The sequence below is a fragment of the Amblyomma americanum genome, chromosome 10 (assembly GCF_052857255.1).
Source record: "Amblyomma americanum isolate KBUSLIRL-KWMA chromosome 10, ASM5285725v1, whole genome shotgun sequence".
NCBI classification, from domain to species: domain Eukaryota; kingdom Metazoa; phylum Arthropoda; class Arachnida; order Ixodida; family Ixodidae; genus Amblyomma; species Amblyomma americanum.
Window position 1 is genome coordinate 84168511 of NC_135506.1, and position 22013 is coordinate 84190523.

General features: G+C 50.1%; 1 protein-coding gene across 1 annotated transcript in view; it reads left to right on the top strand.

Annotated features, from left to right (window-relative positions):
* The window catches only part of LOC144106513 (uncharacterized), a 90330-nt gene extending 89572 nt beyond the window's left edge, over positions 1-758 (top strand). The window contains exon 12 of the mRNA XM_077639356.1: positions 543-758. Within this exon, the coding sequence (XP_077495482.1) occupies positions 543-614 (72 nt within the window). The 3' untranslated portion in view covers positions 615-758. The remainder of the gene's footprint in view (positions 1-542) is intronic.
* The last annotated feature ends 21255 nt before the right edge of the window (positions 759-22013 follow it).

A 22013-nucleotide genomic window follows, 5' to 3' on the forward strand; every position in this document is an offset into this window, starting at 1 on the left:
AAACGAACTTCCACTACGTGTCCTTCAAACAGTCCAAATTGTGAAAAAGAGGACCGTGCTCTATTTGAAGCGATCAATTATTTATTATCTCAAAAAACAACCCTCCGTCCTTCTACTACCTCGTCTTCGATCGTCCGTGGCATTTATCACTATACCGCAATACGTTTCCTTCAAACAGTCGAAGATGTGAAAAGGAGGACCATGTCCTGTTTGAACTGATCAATTATTTATTACAGGGGTAGCGGCCAACGATGTTCGGTATTTGCCTCGCTTATGCAGTCGCCACTGAAAATTATCCTCTTGGAATGGAGCGAACGGTTAATATGGAGCGTTCTCAATGCTGGCAACGTGCGCCTGAAGGTGAATGCGGCAGAACCGTTCTGCATGCATTCAACCTAAATATTCCTATGGCTTTGAGGTTTCGTTATCAGCACAGTGAATGACAATCGTTTCTCTTGAAGGTTTGACGCGTACACGATATCTTCATCATCTTCCTGTTTCTGTAATCGGAAGAAATGCTGTCACTCTCGTTCTCTCCGCAGGCTTTCTCCTCCGTGTTCCACTGCAAGGACGACGATGTCATGAACGCTCGTAACAAGTGTGAAATCTGGTGAAAGGTTTCCCGCAGAGGACTGCTCAGAGTGGAACAACAAGCAGGCCGAGTTCACTTTGTTCCATCATGGCAAGGTGCTCCTTGTGGACGCTAAGCGCGCCTCGACCTTGTGTGCGAATTGTTTTTCGTTTTTTTTTCAGTGCATAAAGCCAATGTACACTGCTTCTGGCGTGTTTTATTTTCTACGTCATAAATTTCACAATGAACCACGTCCACCTCCTTTCACAGAAGAATTCACGTTAGCTTATGGCTAGCCGTTCTTGCGGCAATGATCGATGTGTCATAATCATAATCTACACTTTCCTCTTCTGTGATCAAGCTGTCATGTCGTAAGTTGGTCGGGGATCTGCAGCGTGATTGCGGATCCGTGAAAGAGCACAGAAGCCGCCTTGGTGGTCAGATATTGAAATCGACGATGGGAAGAAAAGATTCCCCTAGCTACGCGCCGGAAAATGGGGCTATTCGCCGAAGACAAACGGCTTCTCAATCATACTAAAACCTCGCAAAATACTAGAGCAAGGCGAGCGAGAACACACAACGCAGGCGCAGACTATCAACTGAATTTGTATTGCAGAAAAAGGTGCCTATAAATAACCAGCGGCTTAAAGCCGAGAAGCAAAACCCGAAAAAAATCACACTCGTTCTTTGCACGTGCACTTTGAGGCCGTTGTCAAAAAAACCGTGCACCAAAGGAAACAAAACTCACACGTCACCGCAAGGCTAACGTGTCTTTGCTGGCTGCTGCTGTTCTCTGCTTCTGCTGGTGGTGCCGTCTTGTTCATCATTGGTGAGCCCGTACTACGTTGGGGGGGTTTTGACCAAGGCGTAGGTTAAGGCGCGGTTCATGTGAACCTGAGGGTGCGTTTTACTGAGATGTCGTGGATCTCCCCAGGTGGAGGGTTGGCAGCTTGGTTTGCCAGCTTGCAAACCCAAAGCCTGCCGCTTGAGTCCTTCAAAAAAAAATGACATTGATGCGATTCCCGTGGCTCTCGTCCCAATCGGTGAGGGTGAGATCAAAATGAAAACCCCAAAATCAACAGGAGCTAAGAGCATTGACAGACCATTATCTGCAGATCTCTGAAGTGCGTCCATTTGGCCATAGAGGCATTGTGTGCAAGTCCTCATACATCGTTTGTGTTGCAGACTTGCTTCAGTGCAAAATTTTCAGCGCCCTGCCGGTGAAAGCATTCATTCCCGATCAGCATGCATGTGCCAAGGGTATCGTACGTGGTGTCGACCCAGCATCGTCCCCGCAAGAAACTCTAGACGAATTTCAGGATGCATGAGTTGGGGTCCTTGCAGTCTACCGCTGTGGTAGAGAGGAAAATGGCTCACGTGTTGCTACTGAGTCGGTAATTACAACTTTTGCTGGCTCTTCCTGCCCTGCTGAACTAAAAATTTGGCCTATTGTATACCGTGTGGACACTCCGGAACCCCGCCCTCTTCAATGCATCAACTGCTGGCGGTTCGGGCACAGCGGCAAAGCATGGAAGTCAGAGACCCGCTGCCGTTTATGTGGAGAAAGTCATTCGGTTGATAACTGCACCCCAGAGCAGCCTCTTTGCTGCATATACACTTAGCTGATGACGCCGAGTGCGCAAAACGTACTGAAGAGCGTAGCTTGTTGGAAATTACCAAAGAGAAGCGGTGCTCAAGAGCCGATACTTACGCTGTTCTTAACAGGAAAAAAGACTCATGTGCTAGTCATGTGCGCGCTTCTGTTGTGAACATTGAGTCCAACTTGACTGCCTCAATTGTGACCACAGTTGAAAAAGCCCTTAATAATGTGGTTGAGCGAATGCTAAGCACTTTTTCTGACGCGTTGGCTCAGTTTGTTGCTGTTCAATCTGTGTAACCACCAACAACCGCTCTGACAGCAACGTCTGAGTGTTTCAGCTTGTGCAGCTAGTGCTAGCCGCTCAACATCACCTCTTGATGCTCCCCAGGTCCCAGTCAACATCTGTTCTTAGCAGTGCATGGTGCACTGACATCTGCTGCCTTGGTTTCCCAAAATCAGTTTCAAATGCGCTGCTTTATCTGGAAACCCGTATCCCTGATCCAAGTTCCCGCTTTCAAGTACTCACGGTGCCAGCTTTCCTCAGATGATTGGACCCGGCGACTGATGTCAGTATCCCTATTATTGTGTCTCCGCTGGCCTCATTCTTTTCTCGTCATTGACCACGGTATCAAATGCCACAAATTATGTTAACGCAGAACGTTTTAACACCGATTGGCGTTGATCTCAGTTCTTTTCCCTGGGTTGCTGACACGCCGGCAGCAGTGGAATTCCATTTTGACCACATCTTCCCATCTCATGCGAAACACATGCCGGCAAACTTTTTCAAAGGCCTTTTCTCTGATCACATAGAGGAATACCCCTATCATACGGTGCTTTCTACCGATGCCTCCGGTAGCTGCCAAAAAGCTGCAGTTGGCATCTTTTCGCAGGATTTGGCCCGGAGCTACTCTGCTGGCATCCCTGATTCTATTCCTATATTTTTTGTAGAATTTTGGCTCTTGGATTGCCCTGCACAAAATTTCATGTTATGAGTCTCACATTATTATTTTCGCTGATTGTCAGTTTTAATCTCCCTTGAAACATCACAAAAAGATTTTCTGGGCTATTTCGTGCGATTTTTTCTCCCGTGCAATTTGAAGGTGGTCCGTTTTGTCTGCGTCCCTGGCCATGCAGGCATTCATTCAAATGAGGTGACTGATTCCTTAGCAAGGTCGGCTCTTCATCGGTCAGTGACACGTCTTGTCCCGAATTTCAGTCTCCTGGCGATTTCCAGCTTTCAGCGGTTCCAACTCATATCAGCCAGGTTACGTGATATCTTACTAAATACCACTGATTATCAGCGCCTAGCATATAATTGGAACGTCCGTTCGTGTAAAACCAGACTGTATGAGATATCAATGACGAGGTTGCGGTGCAGGACCCCCAATGTGAATTTGTATCGATGCAGGTGTGGGTTGACACCGACAAACCTGTGTGACGCATGCGGGGAAGTTGAATCTATATACCATTTTCTCCTCTACTGTCCATAGTTCGCACTTCATAGGAAGATTTACCTGGAGGTTCCTCTCTCCAAGTTAGGGCTCCCATTATCTCTGCCAGTTATCTGCCTATATTGTTCGGCGCAAGCGCCAAAGGATTTTCATTAGGTTCAATTTTCGGGATTCTCCATAATCAACTGGCATGTTGATTTCCTAATCCTTTTAAAATTCTTCCAGCTCTTCTTTTTTCACCAAAATGCTGTCTGTTTTGTTACTTTAAATATTCTTCTGTCGTTTTTATTGAAATATTTTTCAATATTCACGCTTAATGCTAAAATTTTATCGTAATCTCCTATTAAAATTTCTTTGTTTAGGCCACTACACCTTGGTCAACCTCCCATGTAGGTATGTGCCATGCCTTAAGAGGAAGAAGAAGAACACTCCCATCAAGCCAACGGTCCATACTGCCTGCTCGTACTGGAAACGTTTCGCAAAAAAGAAGTGTCCCTATCAAAGAGGCTGATGGAGGGTGGCATGACACACGCATCTGCTTCTTTCTTGATTAGGTGGGCTCCCACTAACTCCCTTCATTCCTCATCTCAGTGTCCGAATAAGACTCTGGTCCTCTTTAGATGTAGAAAGCAGCCTTTGCAAACCTTACAGTGAAAAAGGAGATTAGAGGTAGCACACCCTTCAATGACCTGCAGGGCTCAGCCATCCGCTCTTGGATTCACTGACCGGTCTGGCCGATCTATTTCTTTTCACACCCGAGAGTAACAGCGTAAACTACTCCAGTGTGACATTCGGTCAGCCTGTTTTCTCTTCTGTGCTCTATCGTGCACTCTTCGCCCGCAACACCGACCTCCAGCTCAAGCCTGTCGCGGCCTTCAACCAAACCAGCCTCGAGCAGCCTGACGCAGAACCAGTGCCCTTATGGTACTCAGAAATTCTGAATTACTGTAAGAAGGTCAGGATTAGATATCCCCCACCTCACAAAAATCTCCACCAGCAGGAAGCGGTCTATTGGCGACAGCTACGAACGGGAACTTTCCCGAATACAAACATGCTAAGCAAGATCCACCCAGGGCTATATAGCAGCAAATGCCCATGGTGCGAGGACAAAGCCAAAATAATTCATATAACGTACTGTTAAAGAGAACAAATGCGGCTGCAATAAACAATCCTGAGTGCGGAGCAGTGGGAGAGGATGCTTTCCAGCGAGGATCCGGCGGTCCAGGCAAGACTGGTCTAGAAAGCCTACCTGGCGGCAAGTCTCAGTGGGACCCTGGACTAGGGGCTCCAACCCTGCCACAAGCGCCACAGACCACATCAAAAGATGTGAAGAGTGCCTCTACACCAAGACCCACCCATATATTTCTATGAATAGAGTTATTACTAAAGCACTAAAACCTGAGCCAGCTTGTTCTTTGCCGTAAAAAAAACTTTCGCTCCGTATCCTCTTCCATATCGGCTCCTCATCCGCGATAGAAATCTTTTTTTTACAGCGTTAAAAACGTTTCCTCGGCAGCGCTCACCCTGCCCACCCGTAGGCACCAACGAGGCAGTCACCCACCGGTTGCACACACGGGGCCGTCAGCGGCCCCCAGCTCCTCCCCTACCAACCAGGAGCTCTCGGATACGAAGCAGAAGTATACGAATATTATTAATTTAGATTGAATAACGCACAATAAACATAGGCGCCAAAACAAGCAAAATTGTAACCTAGGATAGAAAACATAAAAGCCTATGGAAAGCCACTGTTCTGATCGCTGAGAAAAAAAACTTGGCCTTGGCTGCCAATTGGAGTACGGCAGCAGTGTGTTGTTGCTCGTTGCACTGCTATATCCCACAGCGACGTCCAGGAAAGTTCGAACACGTTACATCTGGAAGACCAGGAGAGACATGGGCGCCAGGAAGACATTTTGGCGAGCATTCATACCCTATCATTTTAACACAGAATGCGTCCCATTCAATCCTCGTGCTATGGCGGCGGCGGCGGTGGTAGTATACGTGAGAGGCGAGGCCGAGCTAGATGGGATGGCGACCACTCCCCGAGCACTCCGGTTCGCAATGCCAGGCGACAGCGTAAAGGCCCAACCACAACGCCACGTCTGGCGAATGCGGTTGCATACCCTGGTGAATGCTTAGTGGTGCAGCAGGTTTAATTCGAAATCAAGAGGAAGAAATGGGTTTGGGCAGGGCATGTAATGCGAAGGGAAGATAACCGCTGGCCATTAAGAGTAATAGAGTGGATTCCAAGAGAAGGCAAGCGTAGCAAGGCGCGGCAGTAGGTAGGTGGGCGGATGAGATTAGAGAGGCCATGACAGCCTTTTTTCACGCATACCCTGCTCATCGCACCGATTAATAGTCGCCGCCGTCTAAATGAGTGCTTCGAAATAATAGTACATCAATCAGCGTTTACTGTGCGTGCGAATTGTGGCCCACGAATGCGAAGATAGCGACAACTGCCGCCCCGCGCTAGGGTTGACTACATAGCTGTGCGCAAACAGTACTGCTCCTTTGCTTAGCATAAAACGCAAGGTGGGCTCTCCTCATTTCAAATATTACGCAGTATTGCTCACAAATTGTAGTTTTACTAATTGACACATTATGATAACTCTGCAATAAGCGCCGCTGATGCTATATTGCCTGCTTGGGAAACGCTTCGGATAGGACCGGCATTTCTCGCTAATTATATCTGCTTCCTTTTATGTCATCAATATTTGATTTTAAGTCGCTTTAGCTAAAAATACGTTCGGGCATTGCTCGACTTAATTAAAACAACCAGATTTGTGGTCCACAGTCGACGCCGACGGCTGCTGCCGACTGCTGTGAAAACCGGGTCAGATATCTGCACTTTCCCCTTAGTGTACTCGCGCCCTGCGATATAGGCAGTTGTCGGATTGAGGATAGGGTTAATTGGACAGACACGGGAGAGGCCTTTGCCCTGCAGTGGGTGTAGTAAGGCTTGATGATGATGATGATGACGGTTTGAGGACAGTGTAGCCAAAACTACGCTCGACAGCTATTTTCAGGCGCGAAAACTAAAAGAAGCCGAAGCGGCTCCTAAACTGCAGACATTTTTTGCCCACTACGCAGCGGTATACGTACACCAGTGCTCTTGGACATGCGCGTAAGCTAGATGAGTTTCATAACATTTTCTAGTGTGTCACAAGAAGCAAGAATTAGGGAAATAATCAGCACCTTATGCTACACTACAGTGTGGGAAAAAGCACGCTACCCGAACGAGATTGGTGACCGTACCACAGCAGAGCTAAGAGCTCAGAGCTCTCCCAAAAACTTCTCGCGTGATAAGAAGCCGCCTCCTGGCTGCAAATCTGAATTGGCTTTTATCCACACTTGCGCATAGCTCACTACTAATGTCCGCGGTACTCCAGCCACTGCGGGGTGTAACTGGGCACGCCCGTATTCACCAGGTGCTCCCCCTATCTCCAGCCCTGATCCCCAATCCTGGGGACACGGACTTGCAGAACGCTGAACAGACAGGGCCGGCTGATCTTTAGAGTTCAGGCAGTGGCCTCTGCCACCGTAGACCTGGACTCAGGGTCCCGCCCGGATAGCGCTGCTCCTCTTGTCTTTAATTTTATAGTTTCTTCGCTCACCATTGCTCACATCGCAATGACAGGTTGAAGCTCACAGCGTTGTGGCCTTGAAGCAAAGGGAAACTCATACGCACATCCTTTAGCACCATTGGACTAGTGGCCTCAAACCCTGTTTCGCACAATCGTGAAAACCGCAGAGATTGCACTGAACTCACCACATTTAATTCTAGGGCCCACGGACGTCTCTGCTTAGCTCGAGCTAGCTGGCCATAGTGGTGAGTGAAAGAGAACGTGAAGGTCGCCAAGTCGACAGCCTCCACTTCATTTTAGAGCGCAGCTCCCAGGGGCCCGTTTCTGGCTTCCGGGCCGTAGTCATACGCGTTGTCTGCGTAGTCGGCGTAGACGTCGGTGTAACCCATTGGCGAAATAGTAGAGCGAAACGCCACCTGAAATGTGGCCTCCGCAGGAAGAACCCAGATGGTGGCTAGCAGCGTAACACGTCACCTGCCAGCCGGGAACAGCTGCGGAAAAACTTCGCATTACCAGCTATCGTAATCGTCTGTCAACTTTTTAGAGTCTCTTTTGTTCTAGCTGGTGAAAAAAAATTAACTGTTCGGTTGGCTGAATGGTTAATTTCATTTTTTATGCCCTTCTATGGCGCTGTGTCTTGACAAGCCATATCTTCGCTGACGTGGACAGCTATGAAGTGCTTGCTCTTGTCGCTGTCGTTAATCGCAGTGCTTCTAATGTTCGTAAACGCGCAGCTCGCGCTTGGGCTCGTCGGGATCGGTACAGTGGCTTGAAGTGGTTGATGTCATTTTCTTGATTATGAGACTTGTCTCAACCGAGCTTTTCCCTTCGCTTGAGGGTATGATAGTTGTACTTTGTCCTGGTCGTGTGCTTTGTGGGATTCGTAGCTGGGTAATTATTGCTGGTGAGGAGGTCGTCGTGCTAGAACAACGTTTCCTTGAGGAATGATACCATCACACTTGTCTTCTTGGTTCCTCCACATTTCGGTGTCCGGGGATCGTAGAATTGTTTCTGTGGTGTGGTTGCGCTACAGTGCTTTGTGTTTCAGTTCCATTTTGATTTTTTTGCGTGTGTTTCAATGCTCTTTCCAGATTGATCTTTCGGCTGCCCTTGACTTTTCTTGCGTTCGTGAGTGTGTGCTCTGGGGGCTTTGGGGACAAAAAAAACTAACTGTTCGGTCGGGCATTTCCTCAGGGATGACACGATTGCACTTGTCGACTTGGTTTCTGCATTTCTCTTTGCCCTGGAAGCGTAGTATTTTCTTTGGTGTGCTTGCATTTATATTATTGACATTGGTTGTGTTCTCTCTCATCGGGCCCTTCCTAACTCTGGCAGCCATTTTGAATTCTGTAGTCTTCCGACCCGTTGGCGTCTTTCGGCAAACTGTGTCGGCGCTGGTAGGTAGGGTAGTGTTCTTGACGTAGTCGCGGAAGTAGCTGTTATGGGTTTCACGCTTGCGGCTTTCGGTGATGTTATCTGCTTTGGCTATGCTTGCTGAAGTTTTCAAAGTCGCTGTAGTGTTGTGGTCGCTGGCGTTGATGTGGCTGTGGCTGCAGTGCTGCTTTTGCTTTGTTGTGATAGTGATTGCAAGCGCTGGGAAGTATTTGTGTGGCATCTTTGTCAAGGGTGTGTGCTGTGCTGAATGAATGGTCAATGCCATTCACATGAGGAATAGCGCCAGCGTCGGTGATTTCAGCTGTTGAAACCCGGCGATCTGTGGATCCCTTATACTGATTCTCCCGTGAAACCCTCGGCGGGCGAAAAACAAGGTCAAAAATAAAGGTGGGGGAAATATGCCTGCACCAGCTGAGCTTTAAACAGGATTAAGCCAATTGGTAAAAATAAACGAACAGGGCCCTCGAGAAAAAGGGGCCAAAGCGCGGAATTAATGTCATGTGTAAAAAACCAATCGAAAAAATAACAAGGCAGGCACGTGGCGCAAAAACGGTGTCCTGAAAGGCGCCGGGTACAGCGAGCACAGAATGTAACCCTGCGCGTGAGCTGGTTTATTATTTCACATAAAAAGTTCAATATAAAAACAGAATCAAGAACAGGTGCCCAAAAAAGAAGAGGAAGGAACAAAAAAAATAAAGAACAAAAAATATAAAAGAAGAACAGAGAAAAGAGGCCAGAACTAGAAAGAACCACAACCACTCCAGCGGAAAAACGAACCCACCCCGCCTGCAAATTGGGTTTATTTACAAACAACCACATTTTATTGACACAGAAGCCCCCGGTAGAAGCTCCGAACTAAAAGAAAAAAAAACGGGAAAGAAAAGAATAAAGCAGAAAACCACAGCAGGGGAGCCAGGAGTCCTTCCCACCTTCACAAATTAAAGGCAGGAAGGTTAAAGGTGTGAAAGTTCAAGAACCTTCACAGGACACCAGAGCCAGACACGAGAGACCTGTGAAGATAAAACAATCACAGCCAAAAAAAAACCAACCCCGCCGAGAAAAACCAAACCCAACCCAAAGAACTGTACAAAAAATTTTACAAACCGCCAAACGAATTGTCCAAAATAAAATAAAAAGAAACATAAAAACCCAAGAAAACTAACCACCACAAAAACATACATAAAAAACAAAAAAGGCGAAACAAGATTAAACCACGCTCCCATCAAACACACACACACACGCATACAATAAATAAATAAAACGAGCCGCAGGATGCGCTAGGTCAGGGGGCGAGCACAACGCACCCATTTCAACCGGCCAGAAAGGCCCCCGACCAAACACACATTCTCGCAGCAAAAAAAAGAAAAAGCCTACACACCTCTCCTGTAATCTGGCAACACTGACGACACTGCAGCAACGACGCGCGCCAAAAGCGCGCGGCACCGCGCACTGTCCAGCCAAGACCTCCACAAGAGTGCACCGTCCTGACCGCCACCACCCCGCGGCAAACGGGCCACGATCTCCCGCGTCCGGGAACATGACAAATAGAGCCTTACGTCGCGCATGGGGTTCCCGCACGGACACGTCGCAGACGACGCTAGATCAAACCTACAAAAATAGGCCGGAAACGGACCGTGGCCCGTCAACAAGGTGGTCAAAGCATGGGGCGGCGGGAATGCCTCCGGAATGTTCCTCACGTCCGACACCCAGTCGGCAATCCCCGTGCCGTCGGCATGTTCCTTCCACCATTCGGCCCACCGGGAGCGCACCACCGCCCCGAACGCGGAGCGCATCGACGCCCTGGCACGCTTCACGCGTCGAACCCGCGGGGAGCGCGACGCACGTGATGCGACAACGTCCTCCAACTCGTTTCCAAGCACGCCCCGGTGACCCGGGATGTGAAAAAGGCGAATAATCCGCCGTGTCGCCACCTCGCGCAACGCCTCCTTCAGAGACCCGATGCGCCCGTCGACAGTCGACGGGGAGGCGAGAGCGGAAACCAGGGACAAAGAATCTGTGTAAAAACACACAGACCCCGCCTCCGACAACCTCGTCGCCCAGTCGACCGCCTCCGCAAAGGCCACCACCTCTGCCGCATAAGAGTCCGTGGCACCCTCCACGCGGAAGCGACCAACCTCCATCGAACGGCCCGTGGGACCAAATAAGACGAACGCCGCCCCGGCCGCGAACGACAGGAATGAGCCATCGGTGTAGACGTGAAACGCAGGCGACGACGCCCATGCCACCGCATCGTCCACGCCCAACCGAACGTGCCCAAACCGCACCGCCGTAGCCGGGTGCACCAGCGAATCGTCGTACGGAGACGCCACCTCGGCAGCGCTGAACGCCCGCGCACCGAAGGTGACGTCTATGGCCCGATAAAACAGATCAAACTCCGCGAAGATTCGGTCCAGTTCCATGGCCAGGGGCGGCGCATGCAGAACCTGCAGCACCCTCGTGCTCGCGGTACAGTACGCCGCCGCAAACGTCATAAGCGGCGACCGCTGCACCGACAGCGCGCGCGCCTGAAGCCCCGAATGCCGCCTGCCCGACCAACACACTGGTGCCCCATAAGCGAGAGTAGGGAGAACGACCTGGCGATTTAATTGCCGCAAGCGCACCGGTGCCAGCGCCCCCCCCCCCCCCCTCCTCCCCCTCCCCCCCCCCCGCAAGGCGAAGCAACATTAACAGCCGCGCGGACAGCTGCTCGGCCGGCTCCTTCAGACGGTCGCCATGGGACAGGATGGAGAGGCTGCGGTCGAAGACGACACCCAACACCCTAACGGAGGCCCTGAAAGACAAGCCCCTACCATCGAGGCGGATGGTGGGATGACTGCTGCACATCCCCGCACGACGAGGGGAAAACAGCACGCAGACCGTCTTCTCCCTACAGAGGGTTACACTCGCCCCCTTCGCCCACGACGCCACCCTGCCGAGCGCATCCTCCGCACATGTCTGCATGTCCCCACTGCCGTCCGCAGGCACAAGGATGACGACGTCATCCGCATACGCCTCGATGGAGACGCCCTCCGGTATCGGCAACGCGTGCAAGCCACTCACGACGATATTCCACAACAGCGGCGACAGCGGAGAACCCTGCGGACTGCCCAAGGTGGGACGCGCCACCGCGTCTCCCGCCCTAGATCGGTACACCGCCTCCCGGTCCTGCAAAAACGACCTGAGCAGAGCGCAGAGATCCCGCGGGCATCACCATCGGCCGAGCGTGGCCAAAACCAGAAGATGCTACAGGCTGTCGAACGCGACTTGAAAATCTATGGAAATCATCAGTGAGTAGCGACCGGCCTCCCGAATCTCTCGCAATTTAGAAACGAGGGCATAGAGCGCCCGAATTGGGCAGTGTGGTGAAAGCCACCGGCCGCCATAAAATGATAGATGCGGCCATACAAGAGGCGCTCCAAAACTTTCCCGAGCGGGCAGTTGATCACAATAGGCCGGTAGGAAGTGCTCAGTTCCGGACTCCTACCGGGCTTCGGCAGAAAGACCATGCGGCCGCGACATTGATCACAATAGGCCGGTAGGAAGGGCTCAGTTCCAGACTCCTACCGGGCTTCGGCAGAAAGACCATGCGGCCGCGACGCCACGCCATGGGAAAATGCCCCAACCGCAGCGCCGCGTTAAACACGCGCTGGATGAATCGCGGGTGGTCCTCCCACAAAGCACGCACCACCCGAGGCGTGAGACGATCTAGTCACATCGCCGCCCCGGCATGCATACGCGAGACCTCCAACGCAATCTCGCCGCGCGCGAAAGGCCGATGGTCTGGCCCGCCGGGATCCAAAGCGGCCGCCTCCTCCCGCAGTGCAGCTTGGGAGGGCGCGTCCTCCTCCCTCCTATTGCATGCCACCTCAGTATTAAGGAGGAGCTCCGCCGACTCCAAAACCGAAGCCGTCAGAGCGTCGTCCGAGCGGCGAACAGGAGGGAGCAAGACCGGCTCGCGCAACCGACCAAATGCCTGCTTAAACGGGTGGCCAAAAACCTTAGAGCGCAGCGCCTCCCTCGCCAGCTCTCCCGCCGCCGCATCCCGCGCGCCCGCCACGCGCTCCCGAAAAGCCCGGAGGGACTGGTAGTACCGCGCACCTAACTCCCTCCTGAAGAGGAAGTCCCGGCAGCGCTGGAATGGCCTCCGCATCGCCCGCAGTCGGGCACGCTCGAGGGCGAAATCGTCAGTCCACCAGGACGCGCCGCCCACAGCTGCGCGCCCCGATGAACGCCGTCCCGCGCATGCCGCCGCCGCTCCCTGTCGAAGCACTCTTGGAAGCGCCGGAGCACCGTCTCCAGCGCCTCCGCCAACCGAATGCTCGCACCGTACCGGCCAGACGGTCCAAAGCCCCGACCCCCTGAGCGCAGCCAGGACACGTGTGGTGCCCTGGTACGTCAGTCGTCTCTCCCTCGACGGCGTGCCCGCACTAAAGTGCACTTCAACGTGCTGGTTAGGTTAACTTGCCAAACCGAAAGCGCAATGCCCCATGACATCGGGCGTACCGGATTCATGGAAGAACGCTGATGTTATCTTCAGCAGCAGTGCGACGGACATCAAGTGGGACACGACGATAGCTATCGTTGCCGACATGAGGAATGGAAGAGGTACCGCACTGCAAGCCTTCACTGCGAGAAGTGGAGTCGCGAAGGTTGTGGTTTGACTTATGGGCAGGCGAGAGGCTGCAGGTGTTGTGTAGGGAGTGTACTGATGTGGTACATTGTCGAAATGCGCACCAGGTTGGGGTACGTTGGGGTATGTAGTACGATTCTCACGCTTAGCGTTGTACTGGAGTGCGTGTGCCGTGATTTTGTGCATTTTCGAGTTCGCCGTAGCTTTGCACTTGTTTTATCAGTTTTGGTTATGATGGGCGACGTGTTCTGCACTTAGTTTTGCTCGTCGCTGAACTCGTGCCGCTGTTGTTCTGTAGACATCACATGACAACAACGAGTTTCGCGCTCTATTTGTGGATGTGTTTGGTGTGATGGTCTGGGAGGTTTGCAGTCGTCGGTGCTGAATCATGAGAAAAAAGTGAAGTACCGCAGGCTCTTGTTGTCGACATTGGCAAACGCGAGGATCAGGTCAGCCGAAACGGACATAATTCACGGAAAGTCCCACCGAGGCGACTTTTTTGCCTGTTGCACACCTCTTCCAAGAAATGGCTCCATGATATCTCTTTCCGCTGCGTGGACCATCTTGGGCTCCAGGTATGGCGTCGAAGTATTACGTTCACACGCGGTTGTTCACGTGGCGCTGAGTGTAGACCGTTTGAAAGCCTGCAAAAAGATGAGCGTCACCCCTGTTAATTCTGGAAATCTGAGTGAGATGCGAGGTTTATTTGCGTGATGTTCGAGATGCCTTAAATTTAGCAATTTTGCGAATTCCTACGTGCGCCGGTAAGCTAGGAAAACGAAGACATACACCTATATAAAACCGTCTGAATACCTATGATGCAAAATTAGCTGCACGATACCCAAAAGGATTGCAGAATAATTTTTCGAAGTTAATATTTCAAGTACTGCAGCCTGTAAGACGTTTTTCGCTTGCCATTGTGGCGAGCCGAAACTGAGCAAGAAATCAAAAGCCATACCACATGCATGTTTATCGACATCCGCTGACATGTATGCATGTTCATGGTCATGCACGAGATGTACGATAACAGCGCAGTTGGAATTTTAGAATGCAGCAGGCCACTCGTATTACGATTAATAACTGCGCCAGTGTGTCAAGTGGTCATTGTTCTATTCAGTAGGCATGCCAGCCTGTGAGCTCGTGTTTGTCGAATGCACAGGAGCGGCTCCATTGTCAAAATAAAGTTGCGTATATCGCAGTTGAAGGTGTAGGTGCGTCAGTTGTGTAAATGAAGCAGAGGTTGTAGCGTTTAGCCCCGAGTTTCAGACTTGTGGGTGTAGTCAGCGTTTTTCCCCTTGCCTCAGTTGCCGTGACTGCTCTAGTCATTGAAAAACTCGGTTGGTACTACAATTCAATATGAACGGTTCAGAATGGTGAGGTCCTTACGTTTACTACAAGGAACTGATCGAAATTATTTTTGTGCGGTTTAGTTTTGCGCCGGGGTTGTGTATTAGCCACACGCGCTTGGCATCAAGCCGCAGTATTCGGGACAACCCTATAGTATAAACTCAATACAATTTAAAAATGCTTCCAGACAAAAGCTCGCCTGCCATGTCCAAAGAATATGGAATGGTGGCGCCTGAAGACTGTGCAAAGCGACTTATGAATGTGCTTGGGCGGGGAATTTATAGAGGGAGTGGATTTAGAGGAATAACGCACTGAGACATCTGCGGACCTTCAGGCGCCATATCAGTCGAGAAGAAATTTGCACTGAAAATAGCCCAACACTGGTCACGCGAATGTCTCTGAACCCCGCTTGCAATGCTCACATATTCCGTGCCCCAAAAGTCATGGGTTGCACATGAATGCTGCACTAAGGGAGGGTCCTTATCATTCTGAAAACGAGCCGGATAATTTTGGTTCCTTTCCAAACTCGTGTTTAGCTAATATAACCCCAGCTTTTTGTGCGCCACAAAACCGAATACAAGAACCAGCCAACTTTGCTTTCTTCACTACTCTTCAGCGAGAATGGCTGCACCAAGAGAAGACTCACCATAATCCCTGTGAAATGCGTTACAGAACCACTTCTGACGCGCTCGGTGAACAAGGCTGGAGTGATGGCACCTGAGGTCGCCTCGATTCTCTTCGAAAACCTGCGACGTAAAGAGCGCGTTGTTGTTTATGCTCAGGCTGTCGTGGTTACAACCTCGCATCTAGTTATCTTTTTTGCCAAGAATACGTTCTGGTTATTAACTGGAGTAACACTCGCTGTTATATAAGTTGATGCCTCAGTGCTTCGTCCTATCCTCCTCCTCGTTCTTGTGCACAGTTTCTTTGTGCACTGATTCCAGTGGGCTCATAAAAGCAAACGTGACCGCAAATTGGTTGTCGAATCACGTTATGGAGCTTGCAAAAAGAGTACCGGTTTGAGTATGGCACGGACTGAGGGCCTAATCAGGAGCCCTGATAACTCCTGGTAGATGGAAACTTCGTTTTCTTGAAAATGCTTGCCACAATGAAAGGGTCAAACCTGAAAGCATGGTCTCGTTGCCAGCTCCAATACATTTTATTTAGTTTCACACAAAACCACTCAGAGATGCCGAGCTGCTGTGAAAACTTCCTTCAATATCCGAAGGGCGTGATTTGTTTTATAACTTATTGTAGGCCTCACAACATTGTATGCCCATCATTACCCTTCTATACGAACTGGTATTAAGTTGACCTTAGATGCTGATTACATTCTTGCAAGAATAACAGCGCCTAACTAGTTGTGCTGACTAGATGATTCCTTCAATGAGAGGGGCGCTTAGTGCGGAATACTATAGTCGCATACAAGTATGCGGTGGAGCTCCGCCTACATTCAGGACCGGAACACAGAATTCCTCCACGACAAAAACGTTGTTCATTGTTAAAACTTCTCTCGTTCCCTAAACAATAAGCTAATCACAAGAAATATGTCATAAGTTCTAGAATTTTCATACCAGGCTTGTTTAACTGATTTCGTGTACTTTTTTGACTGGCTAGCAGAGTAATACAGTACGTCGCGAACCGTGGCCCAGTATTAACAAGTGCTGTTTTTTTAAGTTGTATCCCACTATAGTACGCACCGCCGCAGAGCAGCAGCGTTGGATTTATTGTATCAAAAAACGGCATACAATGAGAATTCTTTCAGCAAGTTTTCCGCGACATCAGAGCTGAACCGGACTCAAAATCCGGTACCTTCCACCAACGTATTCAGAGAACGTGTTAGCCTGAAGTCCTGGCTTTGAGGTTTGAGGGAATTTCTGAGTGCTCAGAGAGACTCAACGTATCTATTTTCGACGTCTTCAGCTGGCGTCCTTGATCTCCTCGAATCGGCCCACTGTTGCGATGCCGAACTAACTGTGACCCACGCTGGCGTTGTGATGCAGCGCTCGTGGTATTTCAGGCAGTGCCTGTCCTTGTCGCCTGTATGTAGGTTCACTAGCCTGTTAAAACTGCAGAGGGTCTAACGTCCCGAAGCGGCACTAGGGCTATAAGAAGCCGTAGTTGAGGGCACTGCACGCCGTCAAGGGTTCTTTTAACCGCGCGCTGACATCGCACAGCACATGGGCGCTTCTGCATTCACCTAGAGCTAAACGTCGCCATATTGGGAAGCGGTATTCCCTAAATTGACAGATTCTGTTCGTATTCTGGCAGTCTGCTACGTGTAGTGGTGGTTGTAGTTGTGGCACTGTTGCGTGACTTGATGCATCTGTTGACACTGCGTTGAATAAATGTGCGTTGGTGAAGTTTATATAATGCTTGTGTGGGATTGGATAGGTGCCCAAAGAGGTTGTGGCTGCTAGATACCTCGGATGGTGTTGTGTAGCCTTTCCACGTCTGCTTGTTGTATTTCTCGAGTGATTGCGGTGATGTACCTGCAGAAAGCGCCAGCGGCATGAAGAACAGGAGTAGCTTATTTACGGGAGTGAACCGGCGGCCCCGAGTACTTCCGGTATGAGAAAGAAAGAGTTTTGCCTTGGAAGTGATGCACGGGAAATTCCACAGGCCCGCAAAGCGGACACCCAGCGGACTGTTCACTATGCAGACTGCACCGGGGGATGATGTCGGCTCCTCCAGCGGACATGTCGCCGCTAGATTCCGGGTGGTTGTGCAGCAGGCCACGATGGTACAGGTCACGAATACCACCAGGCCCAGTGCCACAGTGTGCACTATCCAGGAGGCTGCATGAGATAAGGGGGCTGTTCATAGTCCTTTGAAGACTCAGAAGGTGACTCATTCCCCAAAAATTTAGGGCAAGTCGGGCTAGAGAAATGGAAAGAGAGCTACTCAGCCAGCCAATACAGCAATGGCTAGGGACGTTCTAGGCTGGAACATTGATGAGGTGGCTAAAACGAAAGTAAGAAAGCTGATGCGGTAATGGCCCAGTTTTTTGCATGGTATGCGCCTGTGGAAGGTAACTCTTTTCAAGCATCACTGGCATCAGCCAAGTCGTTGTCGTAACCGTCGGGGCCAGAACAGCCCCCTACTGCAGGAACCGTTGCGTACTTAGCAAGGCCCGTCATTTAAAAAGTGAGTATCATGACTATAGCTCTCGCACTTCATACACAACCAGCGTAGCAGGTTTTTGTCTCATTTTAGGGTTGGCTACTTCAGGTCTCGATGGAGATAACCAGGTTTATTAGGGGCGCTGTCTTGAGCTGTGACTAGCGTTGGTGGCTTTTTAAGATTCCCGGCTGTACTACGGGTCGCTAGGGGTGTTCCCAGAAATAACCTCAGTTGTAGAAATAGAGTCGATACATCATATAACGAACATGATGTTCGCTTGGACTGCGTTAATTGTATCCGAGGTTTGTAGCATGTGGACTTCCCATCTAACACCCAAAATTGGAGAGCCTCTATCATGGTTTTTATTCTGATAAAACATTTCGATATACGCAGGCCAAATTACTGAACTTTCAAAGCACTCCAGCGCAGTCACTTACCCCTCGCCGACCTCGTTGCTACCGCTTACTGCTTTAGGGAGGCGAAGTATACAATCGTGGTGTAAGCGTTTATGACAACTGGTGGTGCATGCGCACCCTCTATAACGTTTTCATCAGATCCCCTTAGTGGGAGAGTATTCACAGCACGCCTACTATTACTTTCGCCCCTGCATGGCTCTGCCATGTTGGCGTCATCACCCGCACAAACAGGCTCATCCTAATGAACGTCAGGTACGGTCAGCTGAGCTGTGCATCGTCGACGCATTGCAACAAATCCACATGCGATCGATAACGTGTGTGTTTTACAGCGTCCTCCACCGTTGCGGTGTCCATAAACACAGGAGGCATTTTTTTATGCAATCCGCACTGAAAAAATCAAAGCGACAGGGAATAAAGAGATCCGAAGTGATACTTCGGCAACTGCTTCCACGCCAGACTTCCACACCAGATTTGTGCCATGCGCTGGGGCCACGCCAGCGACAGGAAACCTTGAGCGCGTAATTATTGCCCACTTCAAGTGGCTTGCCTTTCAATCAGGAAAGGCAGCACATGGTGCGCGACGCTCAAGTCCAGCACGACCTGGACATTTTCGATTTGTTTTCTTTCCGTCAGTGAAATTCAACAAGCCACACGACGGGCAAGATGCCTGTCATCTCTTTACTCCCTCTAAACGTGAGCTTATTAATTCGCACACGCGTCGAATAAAAAAAAACGTGCAGCACCGAAGCTAATTTGTGTCGTGCCTGCAACAAATTAGAACGCAGCTTCAAAAGTGCTGCGTCTTGCTAGCCTTCCCATTTATACGCGGCAACCGGCGATCCCTCCGGTCCGTTCTCGGACACAGAAGCAGGGTAACGTGAAGTGCACTGCACTTTCCACCAACGCAAGGTGTCGCTGTTCAAAGGTTGCATTTATGACGGTCTCATCTCATCTTTTTTTTTGCTTTTGCTTTGTTTGAGTCGCTGCGTTCATTGCGTGGTAAGCGAGCTGAGGGTGTCACAGAGCCTTGGAGACAGTCGTCTCTCTTCCCTCTTGTAAGAAGCTGTGCTGTCTGACTGCAGGACCGTGTTTATAGGGCCCGTCGTTCACTCCAACAGAGTCGTGGCGCAAGAGGGGTTCGCTGTACCCGAGACGCAATGCCATATCCCTAATATATATTTTCACTACAGCTCTGCCATCATTAGTAATAAGGGATTGTTCTTTATATCTGCGGCTGTGCGTCTTTAAGGAAGAAGCTGCATGGTCTATTACTTGCAGGCTGTACAAACTACGAACACTTTCGCCACTCAGGCCTCCCACTTTCTCTCAGTTTAAACTCCCTCTACCAACTCCAATGAAAGTGGGGAGGAGGATAACTCGATAACCAATTATCCTTCTGCCAATCGAGGCTTAAGACAGACAGACGGACGTACGGAGGGACGGACGGACGAACGGTAGGACAGATTGTTACAACAGGAGTTCTAAAGGTAACCTTCAGCAGGTAGCAAAGAAGCCTACGCGCTTCGTTTCAGCTCCCAGCAAACGCTACTCACAGCGCTCGGCCTGCCCTAGCGCGTGACAGTTACGAGTAGCACTGCCAGAGAAATCGCCCCCACCAGAGCGCCGACGCCAGGTTGTATACGTACCAATGCCCAGCCCACAATTATCCAATGCAGTTAATCACCGACAGGTGCTGTGCAAAGAAACACGAACAACGAAAGATGCCGCCACCGTCTGGATGACGTTGAAGTAAAGAGCGTTAGCTGTTTGGTTTTCTAGAATTGATATGAATGAGATTAAAGTGTGGTACGCCAATGGGAATATGAATTTGACACGTTGGATTTATAAGTGACGTCACCAATCAATCACCAATTGGAAATATCACTGACGTCACCAATCAATCACCAGTTTGGTTGCTATATGAATTTCCTATGGCGGCCGCCATCTTGAATTCCTCAGACTTGGAAAATTTCACGCCGTAGGGAGGCGGTAGCAGACCCCAAAAAATCGAGAAACGTGACGAGTAAGAGCTGACGCTCTTAAAAGGCCAAAATGATGGACGCGGACATGTGCACTTTCGTGCTCGTGCTCCATGCAGTTGGTGGCAACAGCGAATGTAACACTCAAGGAACGCCCTGCTCATTACCGGCGTCTGAAAGGAACGCTGGACGAACGGGTCGATTGCTACCTGCACCACCTGCGCGGAGAAGCGCAACACAGCACAGCGCAGCACGTCTTACGTATTTGTATGGCTGCATTCAGAATGACCGCCTAGATTTAAATCTAGTTCACCTTGTGGAACTGCCGTATATACAAGAGACCGCATTTACTTGTGGTAAAGGATCCTCCGCGGTGGTTCAGTGATTATGGCGTTCGGCTGTTGACCCAAAAGACGCGGGTTTGATTCCGGCCGCGGCGGTCTAATTTTGATGGAGGCGAAATTCTAGAGGCTCGTGTACTGTGCAATGTCAGTGCACGCTAAAACACACCAGGTGGTCAAAATTTCCGGGGCCCTTCACTACGGCGTCCCTCATAGCCTGAATCGCTTTGTGACGTTAAACCCCCTAAACCATAAGCCATAGTTGTGGTGAAGGGATAAGCTCAAAGCTTGTTACATGAGGCTGATACATAATGGCTAGTATAGAACCGACAAGGAAAGATCAAGGACAAAACATACGGCAGGCGATTGTTACACAGGGCGAGCATCCGTGAGGGGCCGGCGGAGAACATAGGAGGTGTGTGCAAAGACTCCTCACCTTTCTCGAGCGTTGATCGGGAACTCGAAACGATGGCGTACGAGGGAAATGATGCGTGGCTGGGTCGGATCGTATCGGGCGATGCCGGTGTCCACAGTTCAGCCCAGATACTCGATGCATTGCGCAGCTCGTTCGCGTGGTACGGTAGTTGTAGCCGTAGCTGGTCTTCAGGCCTGGCTGCACCCAAGCCGGTGTGTTGGGCTGTGTATTACGCCATTTGACCACTGCTTCCGAGCTGATGTCTCCATGTTGGCGTGCTGACACTTCGTTGCTTGTCAACCGTTCTTCTGTCAGCGTCCAGGCCTCCACACAGCCCCTAAATATAGCTGTTGAATGGAAAAAATATCGGGAAACTTAAACCGCGCACATGAGTGCACTGAGTATCCTTTTATAATCATGACGTTTCGTAAAAAGAATGAACGCTTGATTCTCTTTCACTCGAGGTTCATGGTTTAGTCATTTTGACACCTAAGTCGTTGCATTGGAAATTAAAGACTTGAAAATCTTTATAGAGTTATTAGAGGATCCTGATTAATTCAGCACGTTTCCGATTGCCGATAATGGAGAGTGGTAGCAACTGGATGTTCAGAAGTTAGGCGTCCTAACCTGCTTTCCAATCTCAAGGCCAGTGCCTGAGGAGCAGGCCTGCACAGTAAGACCGTTATGACCGCTTGGGGTCTGTGCGCATCAGCGGGATTAGGTCGGTCCCCGAAATGTGGAGGCCCTACTACTCTATTAAATTCTTGGCTACGGTTTAGCAAACCTGGTATATTTCTGAGGTACGCTGACGAATGTGGAATTCAGCACATATTGAAACAACGTTATACAAGTGTCGTTATGCCGATATACTGAACGCGGTTGCGCCCTAATCCCATCTTTCAGCGCTTTCCAAACTGTCCTGGCAGAGCGTCCAGGGCAATCGCGTTTTCTAAACAAGAAAACATAATATGGCTATTACCAACGGCCGACTGCAGTTGTTCATGTGAGTCTAGGCGCATAATTATAATCATTTTAAGTTATATCAGAAATTAAATAGCCGCGTTGGGTTAGTGGCTTTAGCGTTCGGTTTATGACCTTAACGTCGCGGATTCCATCCCGGCCGTGGGGGCCCTATTTTTCTAGAGGAGGAATGGGGAAAACCCG